The sequence below is a fragment of the Cebidichthys violaceus genome, unplaced genomic scaffold (assembly GCF_023349555.1).
Source record: "Cebidichthys violaceus isolate CVI_PGR_0920_01 unplaced genomic scaffold, fCebVio1.0.p SCAF_24, whole genome shotgun sequence".
In the NCBI taxonomy this organism is placed as follows: Eukaryota; Metazoa; Chordata; class Actinopteri; order Perciformes; family Stichaeidae; genus Cebidichthys; species Cebidichthys violaceus.
In genome coordinates this window covers 200,538-211,271 of record NW_027176417.1, presented here as the reverse complement: position 1 = coordinate 211,271, position 10,734 = coordinate 200,538, and the positions used below count along the sequence as shown (strand labels likewise).

The window sequence follows — 10,734 nt, the reverse complement described above, 5'->3', positions numbered from 1 at the left end:
CATAGGATAGAACTATATCCTATGCATGGCATAAATGTCATAACATACTGTATGAATCACAATCACCGTCGATTGCCAATGTATGCAAGGAATTTGTATGATAATATAATTTAGAAAGTATTAGGGGACACATGTAACATACATGAGGAGAAACAATAAAGCCACAGTATATTAAATACGTTTAGAGATAACATTTAATGATATAAACATGTATGCAAAATCCGAAAATTAAAGGACATGGAAAACAATCCGTTTCGTGGTCTAATGGGGGAAATGTGAATATCAGAAAATGGTTCCATGGCTAAATTAAACTTTAAAATGTATTTACATATTGCATGTGTATTTTACTGTTTATGGACATGTACATGTACTAGACTTTCATCTGCAGTCCTTTGCTCGGATGTTAAAATTACCCTATACAAAGATGTGGTTGATGTAGTTTTTTTATTTTACAGTCCCGTTATAATCAACGTTTTACTTTGAAGGTAATTACCGGAAGTTAATTGTTTATTACAGTTAGCTTCATGGTATTTTTTCTTTTTTTTTTTTTCAAGCAGGGATTTAGGAATGTGGAGACCAGCGGCTACGTCACCCGCAAACCTCCTGGGGTCCCGGCGATAGAAAACTTTTCCCGAAGGCTGCGAATTAGCAACACAAACCCTCCGGTAAGTCGAATTAACGAAGTCCTGCAATACACAACTCAACATTTCGACATTGTTAGTTGTTAGTGATGTATTGTGACGTTAGTTTGAATTAGTTTTGCCCTGCACGTTGACTAAAAAAAATGTCCGTTAGCCGTGTAGGTAGAGGGTTCAAATGCGCGAGCCGCCTCGAGCTAGCAAACGCTACTTTGGCTGAATTTGGTGAAATGTTTTGTTCTCAAAAGTAGCGTTAAGACCTCAGAGAGACATGTTTGGTGTTGCTCAGACACGTTCAAGCGTGCGTGCCATTGTTTCGGTTGAGGTCAAGCTGAAAAACATGAAACGTTTGTTTCGGAAAACGTGACGCAAAGAGATTAGCGGAGTTCTCGCCATTTTCTCGCTCATCCTCCTCGCGCTCATCTTGCAGGTAAACGAGTCGACACGTGTGAGTGAGGAGCCTTAGGACACACTGTAGGGGAAACACTTGCTCATTTACAGCCAGTGTTGTGATAACATTTCTCTACCCCCCCCCCCAGGGACGCTCGTCTCTGTCTCCATGGTAACGTGGCGGACGCCCCAGCCCCGGCGTTGTCGCGTTGAGCTGCCTGAGAGGGGGCGGAACCGGAGAGGAGCGATCTTCGGTTTCTTTCTGCCCGCAGAGGCAGAATCAGTCGGAAGATGGTAAGGAGAGGCCCGGCGGCATCGGCACAGCGGCAGATAGGTAGATGGAGCCCGGCTGTAGTGAAATCTGTGCTCTGTTGTTCTACCCCGCCAAGGCAGATGCTGCTGTCTGTCTTTTTCTTCTTCTTCTTCTTCTTCTTCCACCCTCTTCCTGTGACTGTGGAGCATATAGAGCATGTGATGCTAACGTGAAATGTTAAGATTTGCATGATACATCTGTTTTAAATGATCTCTTTGTTTTCAGCCGTTTCACGACGGAGCATACTACCCGTACACCGGTGACACCCAGGGGACCCACTCATCAGCAGGGATCCCGTCCCTCCTGAACTCCCCGCTCAGCCAGCCCTCTGTGAACGCACACCCAGCGCCCGGCATGACTCCGTCCAGCGGCGCCTCCGTCGTCCTCCCCTTCAAGTTCCGCCCGCGCCGGGAGAGCGTAGACTGGCGGCGGATCAACGCCGTGGACGTAGACCTGGTGGTGAGCCAGCTGGACCTGGACGCCCTCCAGGAGCACATCGGCAGCGTGACCTTCTGCAGCCTGGACGGCGAGCGGTGCCAGCGGTGCCAGAGCCCCGTGGACCCGGCTCTGGTCAAGCTCCTGCGGCTGGCCCAGCTCACGGTGGAGTGGCTCCTCCACTGTCAGGAGTTCCTCGCCCACAACCTGCGCGCGGCGGAGGAGCGGGTCGCGGCCGCCGGCAGGGAGCGAGAGCAGCTGCTGGCTCAGCAGAAGACGCAGGAGGAGAAGGTGAAGATGCTGACCGCCGAGCTCAAGCAGAGGAAGAAATTCATCCGCACCCAGCAGTCCATGCTCGCGCCCCGGATCACCAGCGGCCAGAAGGTACCGCTGACACGCTAAACGCTCACTCTCCAGGGAGGAGGATCGGTTACCATTTGCATTTCACATATGTTTGGCAAGCGGACAGCTAGCTCCATCACCCCCACCCCCACTCCTCCTCCTAAGGGCCCCCTCTCTGTCATTGTTCCCAAGGTCTATTCAGAGCTCCGGCTTTGTGCTTTTCCTATCCGGGTTTGGAGGGAAAAAGACAACATATTGGTTCTAAAATGGTTGTGTGCCGTAGAAGCTGCCATGGCTGCCTTGTTTTGGTGTGGTAATAATAAGCTTTGTTTTCAGGCTGGAAGAATAGGATGTAGAGCTGCTGAACAGATGGTGTCATGTGGTGGCAATTAGGTTTTTTTTTTTAATCCACTTACAAAAGGGTGACGAGCAGCAATCAAGACGACCGTCTGACTCCCACCTCCCCCACCCTCACACACACACACACACACACACACACACACACACACACACACTCACGCGTACGTCCTTGTAGAGCATTTAGTGGTGCTTGTGTACACGCTGTTGGTCTATCTGTCCGATCCATTTGTTGGTAAAGGTTATCAGGGTTAGGTGGCGTAGTTATTTATAGCACAAATCAAAAAACCTCCCTCTGCACTCAAAGTGTACGGCTGCCAAGGCGACCGACATGGTGTGTCTTGACAGCATGTGGTTGCTAGGTGTGCGCTAGCAGCTCAGCTAACAAGCTGTGGCTCAATAATTGATAGAGAGGCTGTGTGTTCGTGTCCTGTGAGGACCTTTTGGCGTTCGCTGCTTGACATCGGTCCACATGGCCGCACACACACACACACACACACACACACACACACACACACACACACACACACACACACAGTGGGCTCTCTGTGAAGACTAATGTCACTCCACTTAATATCCACGCTCATCCCAAACACTAATGACATCGCAGCACCCGCTCGTTGTAGCGGCACACTTCTCTCTTGCGCCTGTGGATATTGGCTTCCATATGGTGTGACAAAGATATCAGCAGCAGCAGGTTGAATGAAGTCACTGGCGCAATGAGCGGCAGAGTTCAGTGTAGTGTGTGTGTGTGTGTGTGTGTGTGTGTGTGTGTGTGTGTGTGTGTGTGTGTGTGTGTGTGTGTGTGTGTGTGTGTGTGTGTGTGTGTGTGTGTGTGTGTGTGTGCTTCTAGTTGTTAAGTGATAGTGAGCTGGAGTGTGGGGACGCCTGCCACAGGGAGAGAATCAGCGTCACTCACGCTACCTGTCAGGGTGGGAACGCGTGCCTGAAGTCAGGGCGTGCTCCTCATTGGAGCCTGATCGGCGTCTTCATGCTGACCTGGCCTCGTTCACTGCTCCCTAATTAATAGACACTCAGCGGTTATACGAGATTTTGGACTTTTTGTGAATTATCATTTTGTGACTGGTTATTCAAAATCACTGACATGTGATGCATTGCATGATGATCTAATGCAATTGATATTGAAAATAATGTGTTACTATATTGTAAATAGTATGGTGGCCATGAGAGCTCAACATACTGCAACCAAAGCTGCAGATAGACTAAATGAAATGTTTTCTTCAGTTGCATGAGTCGACTGCTGTCCTTTCAGTGTTCCTGTTTCCTCAGTCTCTGCCAAAACAAATGCACAAGTCGATGTGTTAACGCCTGATTTTTTTTTTTTTGTGTGTTTCTTTTAGTGTCCGCATTGTGATAAATCCTTCCTCAATTCCTCGTTCCTCCAGAATCACATGCAGCGCCGCCACCCTGACGAGTATGAGAGCGGTGAGTGGAGCAGAGTCGCATCTGAAACCTTCCCATTGCATCGTTGCATAAACAACATCTTTTTCTTTTGTTGTCCTGACAGAGTTTCGCTCGGACAGCGAGAAGAAATCTCAGATCGAAAGCATGAAATCGGAGATCGGCGGCCTGAAGGAGCAGATTGTTCAGCAGCAGCTGGACTTGCAAGCCAAAACAGCTCAGGTAGGAAAAACCAGACCACTGTGACGGATCTTAAGCAATTAATCAATGAATCGATCAGATGATTGACTGCAAATTTAAAGGGACAGTTCACCCCAAAATACATGTTTTTCCTCTTACCTGTCGTGCAGTTTATCAGTCTGGATTGAAACATTTTTGGGGGGAACTGTCCCTTTTTAAATCTCTACCTTAATGCCGGTCCTTTGTGGTTGTGTGGTGACTGAGCTCTTGATTTTTTTTTTATTTTTTTTTTTTGCTGTGATTGCAGGAAAAAGAGCAGCAGTCCCTGCAAAAAGACCTGCTGAGAGAACTGGAGCGTTTCAAGGCCGAGGAGATGGCGCGCATGGACCGAAAGATCGAGGACAGCAGGGACGGCATGCGCAGGGAGATGGAGTTTCTCTACACCCGAAATATTCAGGCTCTCAATGTACGAAAAGGATTTAAATGGATATGTGTTTCTTTGGTTTTCAGGACATAGTTCATTTACACCGGTTCTATTATCTCACGTCTACTCTCATTCATAGGAAGCAAATCAGAATCAGACAGCCAAGCATGAAAAACCAGCCAGCCCCGTTCACTCGCAGCCAGAGAGAGATCTGGACAACTACAGAGAGATGCAGACTCAAGCCATACAGAAGCTGGAACACCAGCTGAAGAAACAGGTCAGTGCAGAGGGGAGGGATCCTTTTGAAATCTACAAGTGAATGAAGTCGCTTTGAGCACCAAAATGTTCTCTTCTAGGATAAAAAGTGGGGATTCAGGCTGCAGGAGATAAAGGCCCAACACGAGTCTGAGAAGAACCAGGTATGTTTTTATCATTTGTCCTGATTGTTATACCGTCAACCCCGAAACTCACCGGTGGGATTGAAATGCGCGTTTTCTTTAAATCGCCAAAGATACACCCTTTATCATAGCCAGACGCGTTAAAAACTGAATTATCGCCAGATTCTCATTTTCTCGACGGCCCTTGAACACATCATCTGTAATGAATGTTTCCACAAGAAACAGCAACCAAATGAAAGCGTAAAACCCCCTGAAACTGCTTTATTTAACAAGCTTCCGTTGATTTGTTAGAAGCTGTAACGTGCATCTTCTCCCCGTCGCCTTCCAGCTGCTGAACGAGCTGAGCAGAATGCAGTCGTCCGTGTCCGAGCACCAGGAGAGCAGCCAGCGGCTGCAGCAGGAGATGGGCAGGCGGCTGCAGGAGAGGGAGCAGACCATCAAGGCTCAGAGGGAGCAGGTCAACACCGACTCGCACTCACACAGCCGGCGCGATTATGTCGGGAGAGGAAGCGAGGCGGAGGGTCAGCTCTCATTCAGGATATCCTGTATTTGCTACGCGGGCTCTGATTGAGACGGGGTGATACTGTATATTCGACAGGAAGCTGGTGCTTTTCCTGGAGTAGCTCTATAATTTCCCATGCGCGGTTTAATACTACACGTCCCCAGACTCTCGTTCTTTTGATAAGGAAGTCGGCCAAATATCTGCCTTTTCCATGCTGCAACACAACATGGGTAGTTTTCCACACAAATGCAGTGAACGAAAACAGAGTTGGTTCCATTCCTCCCTCCCTGACATATTTCAAATAGATTCCCTGACAACAAAAAAAAGACAAAATATAATAAAATCACTCTTTTTTTTTTTTTTTTTTTTTTTTTTTCATCTTCCAGTTAAGGAACATCTCCTCGAATCCACCCACCAAAATAGTGGAAGTACCAGGTAGGGATTCCTTTTCTTTTCTTTTTGTTTCTCTTTAGGAAACTGCATGTACTGTACGGTGTCAGTGCATTCACTGTGTGCTCTGTTTTCCAGTCCTTGTCAGTGCGCCCGCTCCAGAGCCTAAACCAAAGAGGGTCGTGCTCGGTGAGTCAGCAGAAAATAATATTCAAAAAACAAACACTGTCGCTCCCAGAGAGGCCGGGCATGTGCTTTCCATGCATAACGGATTTACATGCTGTCTCCCCCCCCCCTCCATCTTTATTTATAACACATATTTTATCTCACTTGACCTTTAATGATCTTTGACCTCATGTGCTGTCCTGTTAGAGGAGCCCGTCTCTGCTCCTAAGCTGGATCCTATACAGGAGCTGTCAGAAGAGGAGAAAGGTAAAACGGGCGAGTCCACCGCATGCTGTCTGCATGGATGCATCAGTCTGTTGTGGGCAGCCTCTTCCCTTAAAGGGATGGTTCGGGTGTTTTGAAGTGATTGTCTGAGGCACTTCTCCATAGTCGGTGTGTTACTACAGTAGATGGGGTTTGGAGTAACAGACAGCAAAGTGATGCTTTGGTGCTGCTGTCTGTTTCTCCAAACTCCGTCTACTGTAGTAACACACTGACTATGGAGAAGTAGCTCATACAAACCCCACTTCAAATGATCCAAGCTTTCCCTTTTTTAAGTGTGGACTGAGGTGATTTCAGTCCACACGTCTCATAAAGTGAGCTCGATGTCTGTGCCATGTCAGCATTGCTGATCATTACATCCGTCCGTCATCTCGTTGCCAAATCAGCTCGTAGACATTCTCCTCTTCTGCCTGCCCACGCTGCAGTCCCATCCATCTACTCAACTTTGGCATGGAGCTTGCTCTGAAAGTTGGCAAATGCATGTTTATTCTTGCATCATTTTTGCCTCTCTGCCTGTAATTGGAGCCTGATTTTATTTATTTTTTTTATCCTTAAAAGGCTGACAAAGTGTGATTTCTTTTACAGACTCGAGCAGCTTCTCTGAGAGGAGGCCGGTGGAGAAGAGGCCCGAGCCTGCGCCAGAGAAGAAACCGAGGGTGACCGCCAGCGCTCTGAAAAGGAACCCCAACATCAAGAAGGAGATGCGGCCGGATCTGGAGCAGGCCGTCATCGAGAAGCTGGAGAACCTGGGAGTCAAGTCTGTAAGTTCACAGCTTCAGAAAGTCAAGAAATACTCTTTAATTGTTCTTTCACTCAACCCGCTTTGTATCGACTTCCTGTCAGGACCAGAGCGGTCTGAAGGACAAAGAGCTCAGCTCCATCCTGGCCAAGGTGCACTCAAAGCGGGAGAGCGTCGCGAAGGGGATGCCCGACTACTGGCGCCAACGGGAGGAGATCGCCAGCACCGTGGAGCAGAAGCTGGGCGGCCAGAGAAGAGGCAGCGACCCTGCTCCCGAGTCACAGACCAGATCCGGACAATCGGTTCAAGGCGAGTCATCGAAAAGCCTCTTAGCGCATGAGATCATCCCCCTAAGTTCTTACTCTGCCCCACGCGCACCGACAACAACGCACCGTACTCCTTCGACCTGTCGAGAAAGTCTGCTAGCTTGTCGTCACCCGTGTAACTTTCATCTGTTTTTTTTTTGTCCGCGCGCAGTGCTGCAGATCCGCCCCCGATCCAGCAGCCTGCCCTCCAGGGCGACCCAGGTGGTGTCCGGACCTGCAGTCAAGCAGCCCAAGACCCCCCAGCCGGCACCGAGGATCAGGACCACCGCCCAGCCCAAGACATCTACACCCAAGACCGCTCCGAGGACCTTCACATCCAAGTAAAGAAAATAAAGCTGCGTCTTTAAATGAAGCGGTTTCACGTAGTTCTCCACAAATGTCTACTTGTGTCCTGCATAACTACATTACAACAGAATTGTGCCTTTAAGTGTCAAAGTAACTGATAAAAAAATGTCTGTGATTCTCGAGGACCCCCCCTTTCAGTTCCGATGAGGAATCTGAAGAAGAGGACACGGATGTCGAGGAGGAGCGTCCCCAAAAACACCAGCGGGGCAAATCCCCGCAGCCCAGACTGAACCAGGTCCAGATCAGAGCGAGCAAAGCCAGTCCGGTCCAGTCCAGGCAGGCTCAAGCCAGGCAGTCCTTCGCCTCCAACCCCCAGCAGGCCCGGGGCTCAGTGGGCGGGGCGACCAAGCCGGCAGTCGCAAAGCTGGAGAGCGACGAAGACGAGTGGTCGGAGGTCAGCGAGCTGCAGGAGATCGACCCGAAGCGTCTCCAGAGTTTCAAAGACCAGAACGGCAACGTGGACAAGAGGAACTTTGGCAAAGGCAAGTTATCTATACATCATAAACAAAGGAAGTCTTTTGAATCATGATAGGTCTTACATTTTGAGATGACATTACTCCATACTACGGAAACATGGTCTATAAAAATCTGAGAAATCATCAGATATTATTTAGAAATGGAAACTGTACTCATAAAAAAAAAACCCAAAAAAAACACACATTTATTGTATTGTTTATTTAAATTCTTTTAGAGAACAAAATCAATGACCTGGCTAGAAAAATGGAGAAGCAGTTTGCAGAGAGAGCGATAAAGAAACCAGCAGGGGGCGTCAGCGTCTTACCAGAGAGGAAGGACGAGGTTCAGGAGCTCACGGTGAGATTCGCTCCACGATAGAACCTCAGTGCTTCGACCCGCAACGTTGCTAGCTCATTTGAAACGTGTGTGTGTGTGTGTGTGTGTGTGTGTGTGTGTGTGTGACACAGTACACAGATCTAGAGGAGAGCAGTGAGTGGGCGGGGTCCTCCTTAGAGGACAGACGGGAAACGGCTAAACCGGCTCAGGGCTCTGGACCGGCGAGGAAGAGCCTGGACTCGCCCAGCACCAGCGTGTGGGGAACCTCCACCGGAAAAGGTGCCAAATCAGGTCAGCTGGGTCATATCTCTCACATGTAATGGATGCTTACACATTCACACAAACGAAGAAGAACCTCCTTCACTTTACTCTATTATTGTCTCACGAGACTTGAAGCATTGACCTCATTTATTGAAACAAAACCGCCTGCAACAATGTGCAACAATCCCATCAAATACATTACAGCGACAGCCCATAAAAACAAATGAGCTCATGTGTAGTTGGCCCCAGAAATACATTTATGAATGAATAGATGGACTGCAGCCTATGGGTGCTGGCCCTGCTGCGTTTCAGCACCTGGGACAGCGTCGCAACAACCAGCGTTGGACGTTGTTTCTCACGGCCTAATAAGGTGATTATTTTCGACTCTTCCTGTTTGTGAACGCAGCTGTCTGTCGCCCCGGCAGGTCTGACCGAAGCTGGAACAGGAAGCACCCTGAAGAGCAGCCTGTGCTCCCTGAGCGACATCAGCGACTCCGAGGACATAAGCAATAGATAACGCTAAGGTGACGTAGCAAGCACAGACACAAAGACCTCAGTCAGCCCATGTGACACCTACAGTCCATGCCTAATAGTCTGCTATAATACAGAGAGAGCAATACTAAGACGTTCATGTAGAAAAGAACGACCATGGAATACATATGACAGTTAAATACCAAGTGTCCCCTTATGCCTGGTGCCAATGCTTTGCTTGCCTTAGACCTTTTATAGCGTTCAACTTTTACATTTTAGTTTTTTCATTTGGTATATATTCATTGAAATATAACCCACACTCCAAACGAGACGCTGTGTGTAGTATGTGTCAAATTTTGTACACCAAATTGTATATTGCCTTCACATGTGAAATTAAGCGATGAGATGTGTTTTTTTTTGTATAGAAAATATTTATACAAGCAATAAAATCTATTTCTATGTGGAATCATTCCGGGACACGTGTCATCAAGGTTCTGAAAAGGGATTTAATTACAGTCATAAATAAACGGATTTTCAAAAGAATAAAGGTCAGTTTGAACAAAAGTCAGGATGAATGGGAACACATTTTAACATGTTTGTTTGTTTTCAATACATGAGATATCTGAAACAACTATAGACCTATAGTTTCTAGTCACTTACCGGATTTACATACAAAACATGTAATCAACTTATAAACAATGATCAAACTAAAACAGAACAGGAAGTAGTTAAAATGACCTCAACCAACTACAACATTAAAAGTACAGCTTGCATGTTGATACAGAAATTATAATATAATCTCAAAGTTTATGACAATAATATGCTGATGGGCAATTCTGCATAATGAGTCATTTTACTTTTGATACTTTAAGTACATTTTATGTTAATACATTGAAGCGCTTGACATTTGACCTCAGCTTTTAACTCATCCGTAGCGTTTTTAGAAGCGGCGCGCTGAGCCACATTCTGACTGGCTGTCCCGACCACGAGACTCCTTTGTAATATGAGCAGCTGGGTTTTTATGGGGAGTAACAGCTGTGACGGCTTCTTGTTCTGACACAAGTTGGCCTCCTTGACTGTCATTGAATCGTTTTCAAAAAGTCCTAAAACGTATTGCATAATTCCTCTCCGGTACTCCGTGCTTTATTCACCAAACATGTCCAGCCGTCTTTCCTTCCTTCATCAGAACGGAGTCTTAAGGTTGACCGGCGATCAGCGATGTGAGATCAACGCAGCAGCGAACAATACAAAACACTACCAGCTGTTTGAGCGCCATCTTCTGGCGACTCAAAGGAAGTTCAGGTGCAAATGAAATTGACAAAAGAAAAGAAACCTAATGGGGACGCTGGATTTGTTTAGTCCATTTTAAAAGGAGGAATTTTTTCAAAAAGATGTACAAAAAGAAACTATGACCCTATGGCCATACAGCCAGAAAGGCCAGAAAGGTCAGGCGAGATAAATAAAGTATGGAGGAGTCTTTTTTGAACAGATTTGTAAACAAACACTAAGTCTTATCACATGCTATGATGCCATCGAGCTGGGAGAGATGCGTTATGTTTCAT

General features: G+C 47.2%; 1 protein-coding gene across 3 annotated transcripts; it reads left to right on the top strand.

The window, feature by feature from the left end:
* The first annotated feature begins 576 nt into the window (after positions 1 to 576).
* dzip1 (DAZ interacting zinc finger protein 1) lies at positions 577 to 9,641 on the top strand. 3 transcript variants are annotated; one of them, XM_068719523.1, is made up of 19 exons: positions 577 to 665; positions 1,178 to 1,322; positions 1,567 to 2,160; positions 3,837 to 3,921; positions 4,004 to 4,119; positions 4,385 to 4,543; positions 4,641 to 4,778; positions 4,858 to 4,920; positions 5,228 to 5,356; positions 5,788 to 5,836; positions 5,930 to 5,980; positions 6,164 to 6,223; positions 6,824 to 6,999; positions 7,082 to 7,286; positions 7,455 to 7,623; positions 7,772 to 8,130; positions 8,340 to 8,461; positions 8,572 to 8,731; positions 9,127 to 9,641. In XM_068719523.1, exons 2-19 carry the CDS (start codon positions 1,320 to 1,322, stop codon positions 9,216 to 9,218), a joined length of 2,730 nt encoding a protein of 909 aa, XP_068575624.1. In that variant the 5' UTR covers positions 577 to 665; positions 1,178 to 1,319; the 3' UTR covers positions 9,219 to 9,641. The 3 variants fall into 3 exon arrangements, with proteins under 3 accessions (XP_068575624.1, XP_068575626.1, XP_068575625.1); XM_068719525.1 differs by having other exon boundaries at positions 1,178 to 1,362; XM_068719524.1 differs by lacking the exon at positions 6,164 to 6,223.
* Positions 9,642 to 10,734: the final 1,093 nt, after the last annotated feature.

Bases quoted from the DNA above. Each gene is read 5' to 3' on its own strand.
- dzip1 (XM_068719523.1), top strand. The intron at 6,224-6,823 runs GTAAAACGGGCG...TTTCTTTTACAG, and splicing joins GCTGTCAGAAGAGGAGAAAG to ACTCGAGCAGCTTCTCTGAG. The intron at 7,287-7,454 runs GCGAGTCATCGA...GTCCGCGCGCAG, and splicing joins ATCCGGACAATCGGTTCAAG to TGCTGCAGATCCGCCCCCGA.